Below are 16,435 nucleotides of genomic sequence, written 5' to 3'. Positions count from 1 at the left end.
TTGACCTTTTTATTGATTTATTTATCTTGAATTTGTCATTGAACCCCCTGCAACCAACACATCATTTTCAAGAAGAATGATAGAGCTTTCATTTGAAGTAGAAAAAAATTGGCTGCCATCTTGGATCTCGCCGCCATCTTGGATTTCTTCAAAAAAACGTGTTTTTGAGCAAGTTTGCAACCACCGATTTTAAATTTGACATCACCATTGGTAAACTGAGAAAAAATGCTTTAAGATACATTCAAAATATTAGGTGAGCATTGAGGTTATCTTGTCATTCTGGTCACTTTTCATAATCGAGCTTCAAACAGTTCAACGCATGACGCGCGTTCACAGGTAGTAAGTGCACCCACGCACCGTAATTTTTGAATAGCCTTTAATCAATTGACTGAATTTCGTTAGGTAGCAAACGTACCCTTTTCGTCGATAAGAATTTGCTAGGGATCAAAAAAGTGATGATTCTACTCTTACTTTATTTACGCTGGCATACGAAAATTTTCTCCAGATTGCTCGGGATATACTTGATTCATACTATACCTTGTTATACCATACCTAAGTTCGTTGATAGTAGTTTAATGCATGAAAACAACAGTATATAACAGTAGCAAAAACAACATCTAACATTAATTTGTTTAACTACTAATCTCGCGAAAACTGTTCTCTGGGTTACAAAGTCCTTGAGAATCTGTTCACGTGGAACATGGATAGCACCTAATATGCATTACACACAGACACACACCACAGGCTCACCATGATTTGATATTGGCCGCACGTTATGCGTTGTACTGTTTGAAGGTCAATTTTGAAAAGTGACCAGAATGACAAGGTAAGCACAATGCTCAAGTAATATTTTGAATGTATCTTAAAGCATTTTTTCTCAGCTTTCCAATGGTGATGTTGAATTCAAAATCGGTGGTTGCAAACTTGCTCGAAAACACATTTTTCTGATGAAATCCAAGATGGCGGCGAGATCCAAGATGGCGGCCAATTTTTTTCTACTTCAAATGAAAGGTCTATCATTCCTCTTGAAAACGATGTGTTGGTTGCAGGGGGTTCAATGACAAATTCAAGAGAAATAAATCAATAAAAAGGTCAAGAATTGCTCAAAAATCAATTTTTGTAAAAACTGTTTAACCGATTTGTGCCCGAGGGGTCCATAAATATGAATTAACCAAAGTGGTTTTCTTATATTTTCTCTACCTTCAATCATTTAGGCATAAAAATATCCTCATGTCACCAGTGGGACGGTTTTAGCGAGAATTGCTCAACAGCAACGTGTAGTATTGTCATGGTGACCCAACAAAACTGCGTAGTAGAATATCAGTTCTTGAAAATGGAACGTGGAATGAAGTGAAATTCATTGCCTAAAAATTCGGAATAAAATTATCGATCAAAAGATGCGAAGTGTGTTCATAATGTTTTCTTTTGGTTTTCAATTTAAAATGTACCAGATTTACACGAGATATTCGTCATAATTTCATATAAAGGACATTTTATGGAGTAATGTAAAACATAAAAAACCACAATTTACTTTCCTACCTAGATGCTCCCCTCATTCAATAAATGCTCAAGAGACGCACTGTAAAACGCTGCAGTAGGCTCTGTTATGTATTTATTACGTGTAATGTCCTTTTGTGTGAAAAAGCATCAGTTTGTTATCTCTAAGGAGAGATATTTCACACTCCATCACGGCGTTTTACCTTGCAAGCTCCTCAAAAACACACGATTTGCTGCTCTCTTCAAACAAGTGCATCGATTTCCAGTGTGAGAACAGCTGTTTTTGTGGTGGAAAGTATTCTCCTCCACGCTAGTGATTTTCTGAGAAGAAACGACAACCTTGACCAGAAAATTATAAAAGCGCTCATTTTTTACCATATGCATACATGCGAATTAAAAATTAGTAAATTTAATCTCGTGAGTCATTATGAACAGATTTTACCAGAAGTATTATGTTTCCGCTTCTGAAGATCAGTGATTGAAAGATTTCAGTGAAAAATCATCATTTACCTTAATTCTTGAACCTTAATTCTTGATTTTTTTCCATTCAGTAAACTATACAGGGTGGCAGCGTGAAAGTGATACATTTTATTTATGTCATCAAACTCAAACTAGTTTTTATTTCTCTTCGGAATCGATTTCTATAAGTAGTAAAATTGCGATGTTAAGTACATTTGTTGAGTTCAAAAACTCAAATGCCTAATGTCGTCCAACTTTCCTACCATGTATCCCCAGTTACTGATGTCTAGCGGGTTCAAATCCGGTGACGATGCAGGCCATTTAGACGAACTGATGAAACAGGGCAAATTTTGCTTACACCTTTTCTGAACGATCAATTCCTTATGCGCTGGTGCTGAATCCTGTTGAAAGCAAAAATTGTCTTTCCCAAAAAGCATTTCAGCGCAAGGATGCAAATGGCCATAACGGGTTGCAAGTAGTACTTCTTGTTTATTTTCACGCCCCTGTCAATGAATTGCAATGGTAATTTACCTTTGGTCGATATACCTCCCGCATTTTGAACGAGATCTAGCAACCCTGTCGGGGAATATTTTTATGAGTTAATCCGTGAATTTTCTGCTTCTTAGAAGCTGAATATTCAGGTTTTTTTTTGAGAACATTTTGCATGAAAGTGTGGCTCATGTTCATTTCGCACGCAATTTTTCTTTGATGACCGTTCGATCCCGAACACTCCCTTTTTTACCAGGTTTCTTCTTGCGAACAACCGTGCCTGTATCCTTGAAACGCTTGATGGCCCTGTAGACCAATAATTTGCTTAAATTAAGATGTGACAGCTTCGTTCTGATCCCGATGCTAGTAAATCCTTGCAGGTGCAAGCCCCCCCCCCACCCTCCTTCTCTATTTGAATCCATTGCGATTTTCCTAGAAACGAAACTGAAAACAGACTGTATTTATTCCGAATAAACAGTAAACACGTCACTCTTTCACAACATGCTGAGATGTTTGACATGCTGTAACAGAAAATACAACGAGGGGTACTCAAATACGTGTATCACTTCTATGTTGCCACCCTGTAGAAGTTTCACTCATAACCATGTCGGTTCCGAGGTACATACCAGTACACATCAGTACTCAAATAAATACTGTTTCGAAAAAAATATAAACCAAGTTATTTTGAAAATATTGCAAAAAGTGATCAATTACTAAAAAAAAAACAAAAGCAGCTCAACAAGAAAAAGAAAAAAATTGTTTTGGATTCAGTGCCGTTTCCAGGGCAGATAAAAATCATTTTTACTACCGAAATTCTGTAAAAATTAGAGCCAGTCTTTTCCAGTTTTCGCTTCAGATGAACGCGGCGTTGTTTCAAATACAATAGAATTTCATCCTTGAAACGAGCTGTTATTCTCCGATTAAATTTTTCACGGGCATTGTTCACGGTCACGCAATAAAATCTTCTGAAAATCCAACCAAATGATATTCACCGTCAGAGTAGGCAGTGTGACTTTGCACTCGTATCCGAGTGAGTTTTAAAACTTGCTTGCACATTTATTTTCGGTTTGCACGTAAACCCTACTAACAGTGCAGTACACTTGAGTAAGATTTGAGTATGAATCCTGCATAACAACAATTGCATAAAAATCGAATTGCGATCAAATTCGCACCGCGTCTGCTGCAACAGTTTGTTGCATTGTCCTTTGAAAGCATAAGTTCTAACTAAAAACAAAACTCATCGCGTCACATCATCGCCTGCATCGTTGGATACATCGTGCGCTGCATGCATTGCACGAATTTAAACTCAATCGATCAGAGTGTGCGGTGCAAAAAAAACTCAAACTATCGAGAGGAAGCAGATTCAGGTTGGATTCAAATCTGGAAAAGTGTTACTCAGTTCAACTTTGCACGAGTTCATGCCATCACTGTTCACCGTTCCTTTGATAAAGTGAAAATGACGTTATCAACGTGACGCTTGCTGTCGTTATTATAATGAAACTCTAAAATTTCTTTCGTGATAGTATTTTTCTTATCCATTACTAGTCGCGTAATGCTACTGTACAGTACTCAAACTGAGTTTACAATATACAGTTCACACAATGAATTTCATAGTAATAATTTTTTCAGAAAATTTGAAACAGTGGAAATCAAACGAACACTCTTTCACTGCACCTCACGGATGACTTGGCTTTAACTTTTTTACAAATAAAAAATAGAGAAAGAGAGAATGAACATTGCATAAAAGCGAAATATTTCCTTGTGATGGTAGAAAAAAGCACTGACGTTTATGGTGGCTATTTTTAACTGCTGATTTTTTTCGGCCCTGGCCGTTTCATCTCAATGCGTGACCTTGAATGATGCGCGTGTAATATTTCAATAGAGGATGACAGCTCATTACCTCTTAGCTCGTTATAAGAATGAAAATCTGATGTAAGGTACACCGGAACCAGCTGATTTGCGGGGTAAGATGAAACAAGGGCCCTCACTTCGGCCGTTTGTGATATATTGCTATAGTTATTTGTTTTCAATAGTGAGTATCAGTAAACGCATCTTTCAACTGTCAAAACGTTGAAGTCACTATGTGCAAGCTGTGCTTTCATTTAGTTTCCGCTCTTCGTCAATTCAGTGCAAACATATTTACAAAAAGATTGAATTTGTTGGGAAAAGTATTTTTTTTTTTTGAACATTGTGTTGATTAAGTGTAATATTTTTAAAAATACACTGTGAGTTTCTATTTCAGCAATAATTTTTAGAGTCTCTAGCAAGTTGAAACAATGAGGTGAATCGAAAACTTTCATCAGAATTAGTTATTGTTATCTAAAACTCATTATGGTTCGAATTTACGTTAGAACAACGATTTCTTCATTTTCAAAAAAAAGCAGGGGGCAATGAATACTCGAGCATACTCCGAGATTCTTTTGGTTCTAAGTAGAATAAACAGTTTTCTCACATGTGCGTTTTTGCAAGCTCAGGACCCTCCCGATATGAATTTTTGGTTACAGCTTTGGAACAGAAGTGCCACTCGATGACGATTTCTACGTACATAAAAATAATGCTTATTTTGTAAATTTGTTTAGTACTTAAAAATGGGCTATTCACATTCCACGTGGACACAAAAATCTTTATTTTAAACCTCCTCTCCCCGCACTAGTCCCTCATGAACAACCGTGGACATTGATAGAACACCCTTTCCCCCTTTTTTCACCTGAAAATTTTCTGCAAAAAAAACATTTGTTTCTGTGGTTTATTTAGTTATTAACGGGTTACAACTAAAAATTTGAATTTTTTTCTACTGCTGTCAAAAAAAGGAGGATAAACTCAAAGAAAAACTGATTTATTTCTCATGAAGATACATTAATTATGAACGAAAAAAGTGACCATTTGAGATATGTTCGTTACCGGCCTTCCGACGAAATTTTCCCATGATGCCGGAACGAGAGCGTTGTACGGCCTTCGCGTCGACTTTTGGAATGCATCTCTTGATTCTACCAATCAACTGTTTGCAATTCGTTGATCTCCAGTTATTTTTGCACCAAAGGAACTTAAAATACCAAAGAAATTTTCGATTGAACGACACTGAGGTTGATTTGCTGGGTTGTGTATTTGGGTACAAATTGAGTGGAGTGGTTGTTCAGAAACGTCAGAAATCGGTAAACCACTAGGCTTGAATCATGATTTTGATAAAAAGGAAAAAGTCCTTTTCTGTTCACTACTCTGGCCGGTCTTTCACTACCTTCCTGGTGGATTGTTGTTGGGGTTTGCAGGAAATTATACGCAGTTGAAACCGGAAGATTTACGCTTTCAATATGGTTTTCCGTGAGCTATTTGTCAAAATTGTTGTGCAGTTCATAGCGAACTGTACAATGCGCTTACGGAATGCTCTTTGTTTCGACGCTATTATGAACAGCACTGGACATGCATAAACAAAACTAAAAATACTGGCATAAAGAGGAGTGGGAGAGCTTACATATACAGATTCAGCTTGAAACCACCTAGACCAGAAAAATGGTAGGTGTAAAAAATCCCATCCAAATGCAACCCAAAAGGGCACATACACATCAAAAGATCAGTAATGGGAAGTTACTAAATTTTGCTGTAAATGGTTCCAAAGTTGAAAGACATCAATCACGGAGGTGCAACTACGATATGTACGGTCGTCAATGCTCATGCTCATGCTCATGCTCAAATGGTTCCAAAGTTGAAAGACACTATAAACAAAAAAAAATAGTATTAGAGGCGAACCAGCCAAAAGCTGAAAGCCTCTCTAATAAAGAAAAAAAATAATAATTTAGAAGCAACCAGAAGAAATATTTTTACAAATTATACTTTGAATGACTGAAAACACTGCTAAACGCGAGGAAAACAACACAGTAGACTCCATGATCTACTCTAGAATGACTCCCAGCAAAACAAAATTGGACGCCAAACAGAAAATAGCCAAAACTTAACTCAAAATTCCTATACCTATGACCATGAGCCAAAAACATTTTTTTTAATGAAGTTGTAAACCGAAATGAAATAAAAGATCAGAAACAAAAATAATTTGGCAGTTCTGTAGAAGCTGGAATGACAAGTTAGAAAAGGTAAATCTCTCATAAAAATAATAAATACACCAAATTTCACTCAAAAACGTTTCAAGAAGCAAAATAATTGAAACCGTTTCAAACAGAAAGTAAAGAAAAATATTACTTCAGAAAAATGAAAAATAAGCATCAAGAAAAGACCAAATAAACCTCAAAAGCTTTAAGGTGTAAAGGTGTAAAAATGATTTACAAAAGTTTGTGCTGAAACACATTCCAAAAATTCCAAGAAGTCGAAAAGAAAATAATATTGAACATAACTTTCACGTTAAGAAAAAAAAGGAATTCTAAAAACGCATCGAAGGTAAGAAAAATGAAAAATGAAAAGAATTTTAAAATTTTAAATTTACTTCAAGAAATGACAATTATTTTTAAAAGACAGATGAAATCGAAAACTAAAATAAAATTTGAGTCAAATAATAAAGTAAGTTATTCTAACGAGAGGAAAAGTCAAAAAGCAAATGATTCAAATCGATAAAGGAAGCATTTAAATGTCAAGGCCAAAACAGAAATCGATTCCAAATTTAGCTGAGTGTGGTTCCACAGATGCAGATGAGACTAATGACAAAACTGAAGCTTAATTTACCTCACAGCTTAGAAAAAAGTGCCTCAAAGAGTTAAAACAAAGTTAATGGAGAATGATTTCAAATTTGCCTAAAAATCTAATAGTATCTCTGCTAACAAGAAAAAACAAAAAAAAATGAATATATCTTACTTTACCTGAACCTGACATTCTTGAAAAGTTCTCAATATCATTATCTTTCGTGGACAATCGTGAACATTTGTGCACCCCTGCCCACCGTAAGTTGTCCACTTGGAATATGGACGGCCCCAAATGCCACTGGTATTGCTCAAACCCTAAAACCTTCAGTAATGCCGTTGATGTCGTTATAAAGAAAGACAAAAACCGTTTTTACAAATATAAGTTAGTAAGCACTAAGCTCACATAGTGACGCATAAGTGTACCGTTTCGAAGAAGGGCGAAGATTTCTCACCATAGAGGAACGTTTGTTTGTCGATGAAATTCAAAATAACAACTTTTGTAACTGCAAGGTAAATTTTTGTTTTTTTTTTTCGTCGGTTACCAGTAAGCTTTGTTAACATTTAGAACCGATGAATTTGACATCGATGTTTTTGGGATCTTTCAAGTAACCTCCAAAGTTGAACTTTCGAAAAAAAAACGTTCAAACTTGCTCGGGGGTGCTTCATATGAAAGGGTGCTGTGTTCACTGGAAGTGAAAATTGAAAAATATTGGTCAAATTTACGAATAATTTCACTAGTGAAAAACATTTTTATCAGAACTGTTGTAGATACAAACCTTAAAAAGAGAGAATAAGTGAGAATACCAGTGCCATCTCCTTTTTAGTTTACGTTAGAAGTATCTATCAGATCCGGATATATTTATAAGACTATTTTCCTATTACCCATAACCAACTTAAGCAAACACATTTTCGCAGTATTAACTGAATCAATTCGTATGCTCGATAAATCGTAACTCGATTTGAAATGTTTTTTTTTAAGTAGGGAAACTTCCATCTTCAAAAACTCGGAATATTTTTAAGCCATTTCTGTGTTTTCTTAGCAGAGTATGCTATTTTATCTGCTTCTTAATTTATTGAATAATTTCATTGGTACTTATCCCGGCACGAAGAAAATTAATATCCGATGAAATAATACTCTAATTTTGACATCAGTTAATTTTTAACAGTTCTTTAATTTTTCTCAAAAACCTGATAACTATTGCTACACAGTGTTGCCAAATATGTTAGGATAGTGCTTCGCCAAAATTAACAATAGCGGTTTGAAATTTAGTCCAGAAATATGGTACGCACTACGTAGAAATTTAATGAATCATTCAAATGACAAATACAATTATTGCTTATGTATCGCTTCAGAAGCTGCACATGCTAAAACCGAAAAAATGTCCCGGTTTCTGGTCGTACATCACCCGTTCCAAGTTTCGCACCTGTCAGGTCATCACGAACATTATCATAGTGATTGGAGTTGCCATCGGTATAATTTATTGCATGAATAAAAACGCCGCTGCGCTCGCCGCAATGAATCAGATGACGGCTCTGAGGACACTCAACAGTCGACAGGTTCCAGCCGAAACGACGATCGCTTCCTTCAATGCGGACCGGAATCCGGCACCAGGAGTCTGCCTACCGGTGATCGTCAAGTTCTGCCAGCAGCACAAAATTCCCTACAACTATACGGTATTTCCCAACTATATCGGCCATTTCGGACAGCCGGAAGCGCAAATGGTAAGTAGTCGTCTAGCCGTCCCGGAGATTCATATTTGTTGGGACCGAGCGAGCCAACCTGTTACTTACTGGTTGTGTTTATGATTGCGTTCACTCTCACTTAACTAGAGCGATGATTTCCAGGAAATTGATCTGTTCGAGGCGCTGGTCGACGTCCAATGCTATGAGCTTGTGCCATTGTTCTTATGTTCTCTATTTGTGCCTAAATGCGGTATCAGTGGGACGACGGTACCGCCCTGTCAGAGTCTATGTACTGGTAAGTGAACCCCGTAACTAGCTGACGGTTTTACGAATCTAGCTTCTAACGTAATCTTTTGCACAGAAACTATGCGCCGCTGTAGCTTTTTCTTCGATGTCTTTGGACTGGAACTGCCGGAGTATCTTCGATGTCCGATTTTTAGTGATTCAGTTTCTGATCAGGAAGAATGTGTGGGGATGGCCGAATACAAGGAATCCTTACTCCGAGCCAGAAGACCAGTTAAATGTTCCGGCTTTTTGTGTGATGAAAGGCGCTGCCTACCCAGTGATTGGCGATGCGACGGCCACGTGGACTGTCAGGATCAAACGGACGAGTCGCATTGCGAGTTGTGTGGCGAAAATTCGATTCATTGTGGCGATGGGCGATGTATGAGTCAGAAGCATATGTGTGACGGTATTCAGGACTGCCCGTATGGTCAGGATGAGAGGAATTGCAGTGAGTGTGTTGAGTTTGTGTAAAAAGAAAATATAAGATTGATTATTCTTTCTCCAAATGACAGTTCGTTTGAGTGAACGAAACGGCGACCTAGGACGAGGTACTTTGGAAGTCTTCAAAGGAGACAAGAATCAATGGGCTCCAGCTTGTGTGAAAAATTGGGACCCCGCAACTTCTCCCACGACAATCTGTTCAATGCTTGGTTACAGTTCTGTGAACTCCAGTCGGACTACGATGAGGGGCTCTAACAGAACGGTTGTCGGTATCAAAGATGCTTCCTCTATGTGGCGAATGTATCAGAAGAAACACGGCAACATGATCAAAGAGTTCAACAGCTGTGACATCAATTCACGATATCCAGTGGCAGAGCTAACATGCTCTAACTTTGGTTAGTCTAAAATTGATTCCGATCTATTCTAAGCCCTATACTAACGTTTGATTACAGAATGCGGAAAAGTTCCCAACAAAAAGTACTTCAAACCTCAAACTCGAATAGTGGGTGGATCTTCGTCTAAGCCCGGTGACTGGCCCTTCATTGCGGCCATTCTCGGTGGCCCGGAGGAAATATTCTACTGTGCTGGTGTTTTGATTGCAGATCAGTGGGTTCTAACTGCTTCTCATTGCATTGGAAAGTAAGTCACCTAGCAAATGATTCCCAAAAAAGCCTACCACTAACTCTGACTCCCCACAGTCACACAATGAGAAACGTTAATGATTGGACAATCCAGCTGGGAATAACCAGACGCCACTCGCACGCATACTATGGCCAACGTGTGAAGGTTAAAACGGTGATACCCCACCCACAGTACAACATGTACATTCCGCACGACAACGATATCGCCCTATTCCAGGTAGGTACCTACTGAAAAAGTTTGGAACCACCAAACTTCGCAATTGCCTAGATGATAGCCTATTACCAATGTCTGCTCTCCCACCTAACCGTGATACGAACTTCGTTTTCCCGCCTACCAAAACAACACAGCTTGCCACCCGGGTCGCTTTCCACGAACATTTGCTTCCAGTTTGTCTTCCGCCACCGCACATCCGTGAGCTGCCGCCTGGAACGAACTGCACCGTCGTGGGCTGGGGTAAACGCGAAGACAGCTGTGAGTATTTATGCTTCGCTTGAAGTAGACTTTCTGCGGAGTGGTTTTATGTTGTTTTTCTTTATTTTTCTTCGCCATTACACATTACCAACCAAATAAAAACAGTCCACACCTAAACATTACTTTGGAAATATGCCGATAAATGATTCGACGAAACATTTATTCTAAATGAAGAAATGATTCAAAATTGTCCTTCAGATGACAAATCAAACACAAAGCCTGTGCTGTATGCCAGGTGTCTCGAAACAACCGTAATCACAAAACGAAGGAAACGGAAACCGACTCGAACAGCAGGGGCAGAAAAGCTCTATTCAAACCCTTTGTTCAACTTGCTGTGCCCGCTATACATTTACGTATGATATGGCAGCTGAAATCCAGCCCCGGCATGGTGAAAAGTTAAAAATAAGAAAAGACGACAACGCCTAAGATGGACATAAGCCCGAACTGATCCCTAATGCGGTTCCTTCCCCCCATCCTTCCAGCAGTTTACCATTCATTCGATTGTTAGCGAAGCTCGTTTAGTTGACTGAAATCCAATTTCCGGATTGCATATTTTCCTTTCCCTGTTCCGAACAGGGTTTCATTGTGCGTGGCTGCAGGCTCAACCGGTCTGAGAGCGGTGAACGAGCGTCTAACCTGAGTGGTGACAATGAATCGATTCGGACGTGGATGGGGAAGGTATTCGTAAATAAAATTCATTACTTACTCGCAATCAGTTCGCCCAGTGTACATTTTAATGACAGTTTATTTAGGCACACCCGACTTCAATCACTGCGAGGCGAAAATGTTTTTGCCACATTTTACATTGTGATTAATTATGTAGAATGTTAACGTTTTTATTAATAATCTGTTATTTATTTCATTAAGATTTTTAAATTACTTAGTTTAACTATCTGCCTGAATTTCGATGCTTCTCGATTCGACTTAATATTGACCGTCATACTTTACTTACAAAACTATCCAGATTTGGAATTGGTCTCGAAAATGAATTGAATACTTTCACTTTTTCAATACTTTTTTAAAATATTCAGTTTGGACAGTTTTGAAAATTTAAATTTCTGTCATGCTTGACAATCTTTGAATATTTAACATGTGATAGATCTCGCGCCAATTCAATCAGATGTTAGTAGTACCCTCTCAGAATCGTATAAATCTTGGTGGGTGAGTTGACCTTACTAAACTAAGCAACTTTGCATACTTCGTTTGACCTCTAAAACAACATTTGAAAAGGGCTGAAGTCTTCTTTTTTATCACAAAAAAATGGGTTTTCCAGATAAACAATTTAGTTGCCTCAAACTCTTCTGAACGAATAAAATGGGCACTTTCAGTATTCATCTCTTAGACGTACGGTAACTAAAAAAGTAAGAGAAAAGTTGTTAAGGGATTATTTCTAAGAAATTTAGGAAAAATAGAATTTGAGTTACTACACTGAAAGAAATAATTCGAAAAAATATTTTTTTAGTGTAGAGCCTCTTATTTTCAAATATTTCAAAATATAAGATAATTTCATTCGGCAACTTTTGTCTTTTTCGATTTAGAAAAAAAAACCTTTTTCATATGTTAGTCTAGATAAATTTTTGCAAAAAGAAGTTTGCACAGTTGTTCAGTTTAGTAACGCCCATACGCTCTTGAACTGCATTGATGAATTACATTGATGAATTACACATCGAAGGATATGTTCGCCGCAAGTAGGGCCACTTAGCAGTCAACTGCTTCAAAAACGTTTTAAATGTAGTTAAAAACGCCATCAGAAGACTTACAAGAGAATTAGTTATGTTGACATATTCAAAAATCCAGTTCACAATATCTGCAAACTTCAGCAGTCCAGATTCTGACTAAATTTCGGATGAGAAAAAGGAACAGCTGGGCAATTCGATGTTCCTGGATGTACTGGAAACTCCTTTCGGGAAATGAGTTTTGCCAAACCCGGAAAAGTTTTCTTGGGCTTTTCAATAGCGCTTTTAGTTTTTAGATGATTTCAGATGGGGATCTCCTTCGACCTTTCCTAGACTTCCCAGGTTCAACAAAAGAAGGTTCTCCAACTGAACCAAGTGGGTGACCGTATGACCTAACTACTTGCACTTGTGACAGTTCATTACCCGCCGTACAAACAGGCGCACGGGTAAACGCTTTTTGTCCACGAGCACCTAGCTCGGCAGAGCAGTCCCAGCAATCTGATAGGGTGAAGGTTTTTATATCCTTGTCGAACGATACTGAATGAAATTGCTTGCAATCAAATATCTTACACGGCTGAAGGCTAGAATCGTAAAAACGGCCGGTTCAGCCTTCAGCAGATCCTCGATGGTCAGGCTTGAGTCGGTGACCACGCCGTCGATCTCCACTGCACGAGCTGGAATGTACACGTGGTACTCCAGCGTGAAAAGCTCACAAACAGCAATCTCATTTGCTTTCTTGAGGTTTGACACTAGAATACGCAGTTTATTAGAGCAAACTTTAGTGATTTCGGTCATGAAGGAAAACCGTGCTAAATCCCTACAAATCTCCATTGTATTCAATGCCTTTGCTTTGGGCCGAAAGAAGACAACCCAGGGGCCCTGATATCCATCCGGGTATAGTTTTTCCCGATGGATCAGGTCTTGTGGGCCCGCGGCATCTTGTACCACTGCGAAGATGTATTTTGCTTATCGGCAGCCTAATTTGCCAGTGGCTGTTGCTCCGTACTGCAAACGGTGGCGATGCGGGGAACTTACTACAGCTGCTTTCCTGCTGGCGATTGTTTCCACAGCACAGAATCGAACCAAAAAATATCACACGCCGAACACAAGCCTTTTAGCTGACAATAGATCGAAGGATCGAACGTTGGAGCGAGCCCAAACAATGTGCGTATGTTTGCTTCTTTAAAATCATATAACTCAACTATGGAGCAGGCAACAACGATTCAGTCTCCTCCGTGGTTTACTTCCAACCGATTATGTCATTTTACATTTTTGACACGTGATATTTTTGATATATTTGACATTGTGGACATATTTGCCATTTTAGACATTACTGACATTTTTTACATTGTTGACATATTTGCCAGTTTTGATATTTCTGACATTCTTGATACATTTCGCATGTTATTATTTATACCAATTTTTACCATTTTTATGTTTGGCATTTTGACATGTTTGGCATTTTTTACATTTATGACATTTAAGACATTTATGACATTTATGACATTTATGACATTTATGACATTTATGACATTTATGAAATTTATGACATTTATGACATTTTTGAGTCAAAAAAAATTTATGACATATATGACATTTCTGACATTTATGACATTTATGGCATTTATGACATTTATGACATTTATGACATTTATGACATTTATGACATTTCTCGCCAAACTTGTGAAAAGGGCCCATGTGCCATATGTAAACAAGCCAAATTTTCTCGTTTTTTTATTAATACAAGCGAAATCTGCTCTTACCAATAAGCTTTATTGATGAAAGAATTTACTCTTAATCAAACAATCTTATTTGTACGGGTAGATTAAGCCTGTATTCATTGAAAAACGTGAAATTGTGGCTTGTTTACATATGGCACATGGGCCCTTTTCACATGTTTAGCGAGATTTATGACATTTATGACATTGATGACATTGATGACATTGATGACATTTATGACATTTATGACATTTACGACATTTATGAAATTTATGACATTTATGACATTTATGACATTTATGACATTCATGACATTCAACACATTTATAACATTTAAGAAATTGATGACATTCATGATATTTGTAACATTTATGACTTTCATGACATTTATGATAATTACCACATTTATGATATTTATGACATTTATGACATTTTTGACATTTATGACATTTATGACATTTTTGACATTTATGACATTTATGATTTTTATGACATTTATGACATTTGTGACATTTGTGACATATATGACATTTATGACATTTATGACATTTATGACATTTATGACATTTATGACATTTATGACATTTATGACATTTATGACATTTATGACATTTATGACATTTACGACATTTATGACATTTATGACATTTATGACATTTATTACATTTATGACATTTATGACATTTATGACATTTATGACATTTATGACATTTATGACATATATGACATTTATGACATTTATGACATTTATGACATTTATGACATTTATGACATTTATGACATTTATGACATTTATGACATTTATGACATTAATGACATTTATGACATTTATGACATTTATGACATTTATGACATTTATGACATTTACGACATTTATGACATTTATGACATTTATGACATTTATGACATTTATTACATTTATTACATTTATGACATTTATGAAATTTATGACATTTATGACATTTATGACATTTATGATATTTATGACATTTATGACATATATGACATTTATGACATTTATGACATTTATGACATTTATGACATTTATGACATTTATGACATTTATGACATTTATGACATTTATGACATTTATGACATTTATGACATTTATGATATTTATGACATTTATGACATTTATGACATTTCTGACTTATTACATTTATGACATTTATGACCTTCATGACATTTATGACATTTATGATATTTATGACATTTATGACATTTATGACATTTATCACATTCAACACATTTATGACATTTAAGAAATTGATGACATTCATGACATTTGTAACATTTATGACATTTATGACTTTCATGACATTTATAACATTTATGATATTTACGACATTTATGACATTTATGACATTTTTGACATTTATGACATTTATGACATTTATGACATTCATGACATTTATGACATTTATGACATTTATGACATTTATGACATTTATGACATTTATGACATTTATGATATTTATGACATTTATGACATATATGACATTTATGACATTTTCGACATTTATGACATTTATGACATTTATGACATTTATGACATTTATGACATATATTACATTTATGACATTTATGACATTTATGACATTGATGACATTTATGACATTTATGACATTTATGACATTTATGACATTTATGACATATATGACATTTATGACATTTATGACATTTATGACATTTATGACATTTATGACATTTATGACATTTATGACATTTATGACATTTATGACATTTATGACATTTATGACATTTATGACATTTATGACATTTGTAACTTTTATGACATTTATGAGATTTATGAGATTTATGACATTCATGACATTTAAGACATTTATGATATTTATGACATTTATGACATTTATGACATTTATGACATTTATGACATTTATGACATTTATGACATTTATGACATTTATGACATTTTTAACATTTATGACATTCATGACATTTATGATTTTCACGACATATATGCCATTTTTGACATTTATGTCATTGCTGAAATTTTTGACATAATAAACATATTTGACACTTTTGACAATTCTGACATTTTTTACCTTTTTAATATTGTGACATTTTTTTAATTTTTGATATATTTGAGATATATGGCATTTTTGATATTAATGACACCCTTCCAGAATTCATTAAAATATTTATGGGTGTGCAGAAATTGTGTAGATTTGAGAAAAGCTACTTCACTAACCATTTTTTATGAGAAAAAATATCCAGAAATGGCAAGAATTAATCAATTTACATCGCACCACTTATCATCCAGCCTTGCCTAATGGAGTGACATACGAGCCCGCGCTGAACGAAGTCATTGTTCCTATTCTGAACCGGGACCTGTGCATCGAGTGGCTTGAAAATCTGAACGTGACAGAGGGAATGATTTGCGCCGGGTATCAGGAGGGTGGACGCGATGCCTGTCAGGTAATTAAC

The 16,435-nt window shown here is 36.1% G+C and overlaps 1 protein-coding gene across 10 annotated transcripts in view; it reads left to right on the top strand.

Annotated features, from left to right (window-relative positions):
- Nucleotides 1-16,435, top strand: part of LOC129720570 (uncharacterized) — a 116,219-nt gene that overhangs the window by 85,608 nt on the left and 14,176 nt on the right. For 9 of the 10 annotated variants that reach the window (XM_055672050.1, XM_055672056.1, XM_055672052.1 and 6 more), the window contains exons 5-12: nt 8,424-8,792; nt 8,901-9,048; nt 9,115-9,486; nt 9,551-9,874; nt 9,932-10,118; nt 10,178-10,337; nt 10,469-10,592; nt 16,272-16,426. In XM_055672050.1, the coding sequence (XP_055528025.1) occupies nt 8,424-8,792; nt 8,901-9,048; nt 9,115-9,486; nt 9,551-9,874; nt 9,932-10,118; nt 10,178-10,337; nt 10,469-10,592; nt 16,272-16,426 (1,839 nt within the window). The remainder of the gene's footprint in view (nt 1-8,423; nt 8,793-8,900; nt 9,049-9,114; nt 9,487-9,550; nt 9,875-9,931; nt 10,119-10,177; nt 10,338-10,468; nt 10,593-16,271; nt 16,427-16,435) is intronic. The other variant, XM_055672059.1, reaches the window with a different exon arrangement.

This window comes from Wyeomyia smithii, chromosome 2 (assembly GCF_029784165.1).
Source record: "Wyeomyia smithii strain HCP4-BCI-WySm-NY-G18 chromosome 2, ASM2978416v1, whole genome shotgun sequence".
NCBI classification, from domain to species: domain Eukaryota; kingdom Metazoa; phylum Arthropoda; class Insecta; order Diptera; family Culicidae; genus Wyeomyia; species Wyeomyia smithii.
The sequence above is the reverse complement of the archived record's forward strand: the minus strand, read 5'-3'. Positions and strand labels throughout refer to the sequence as shown.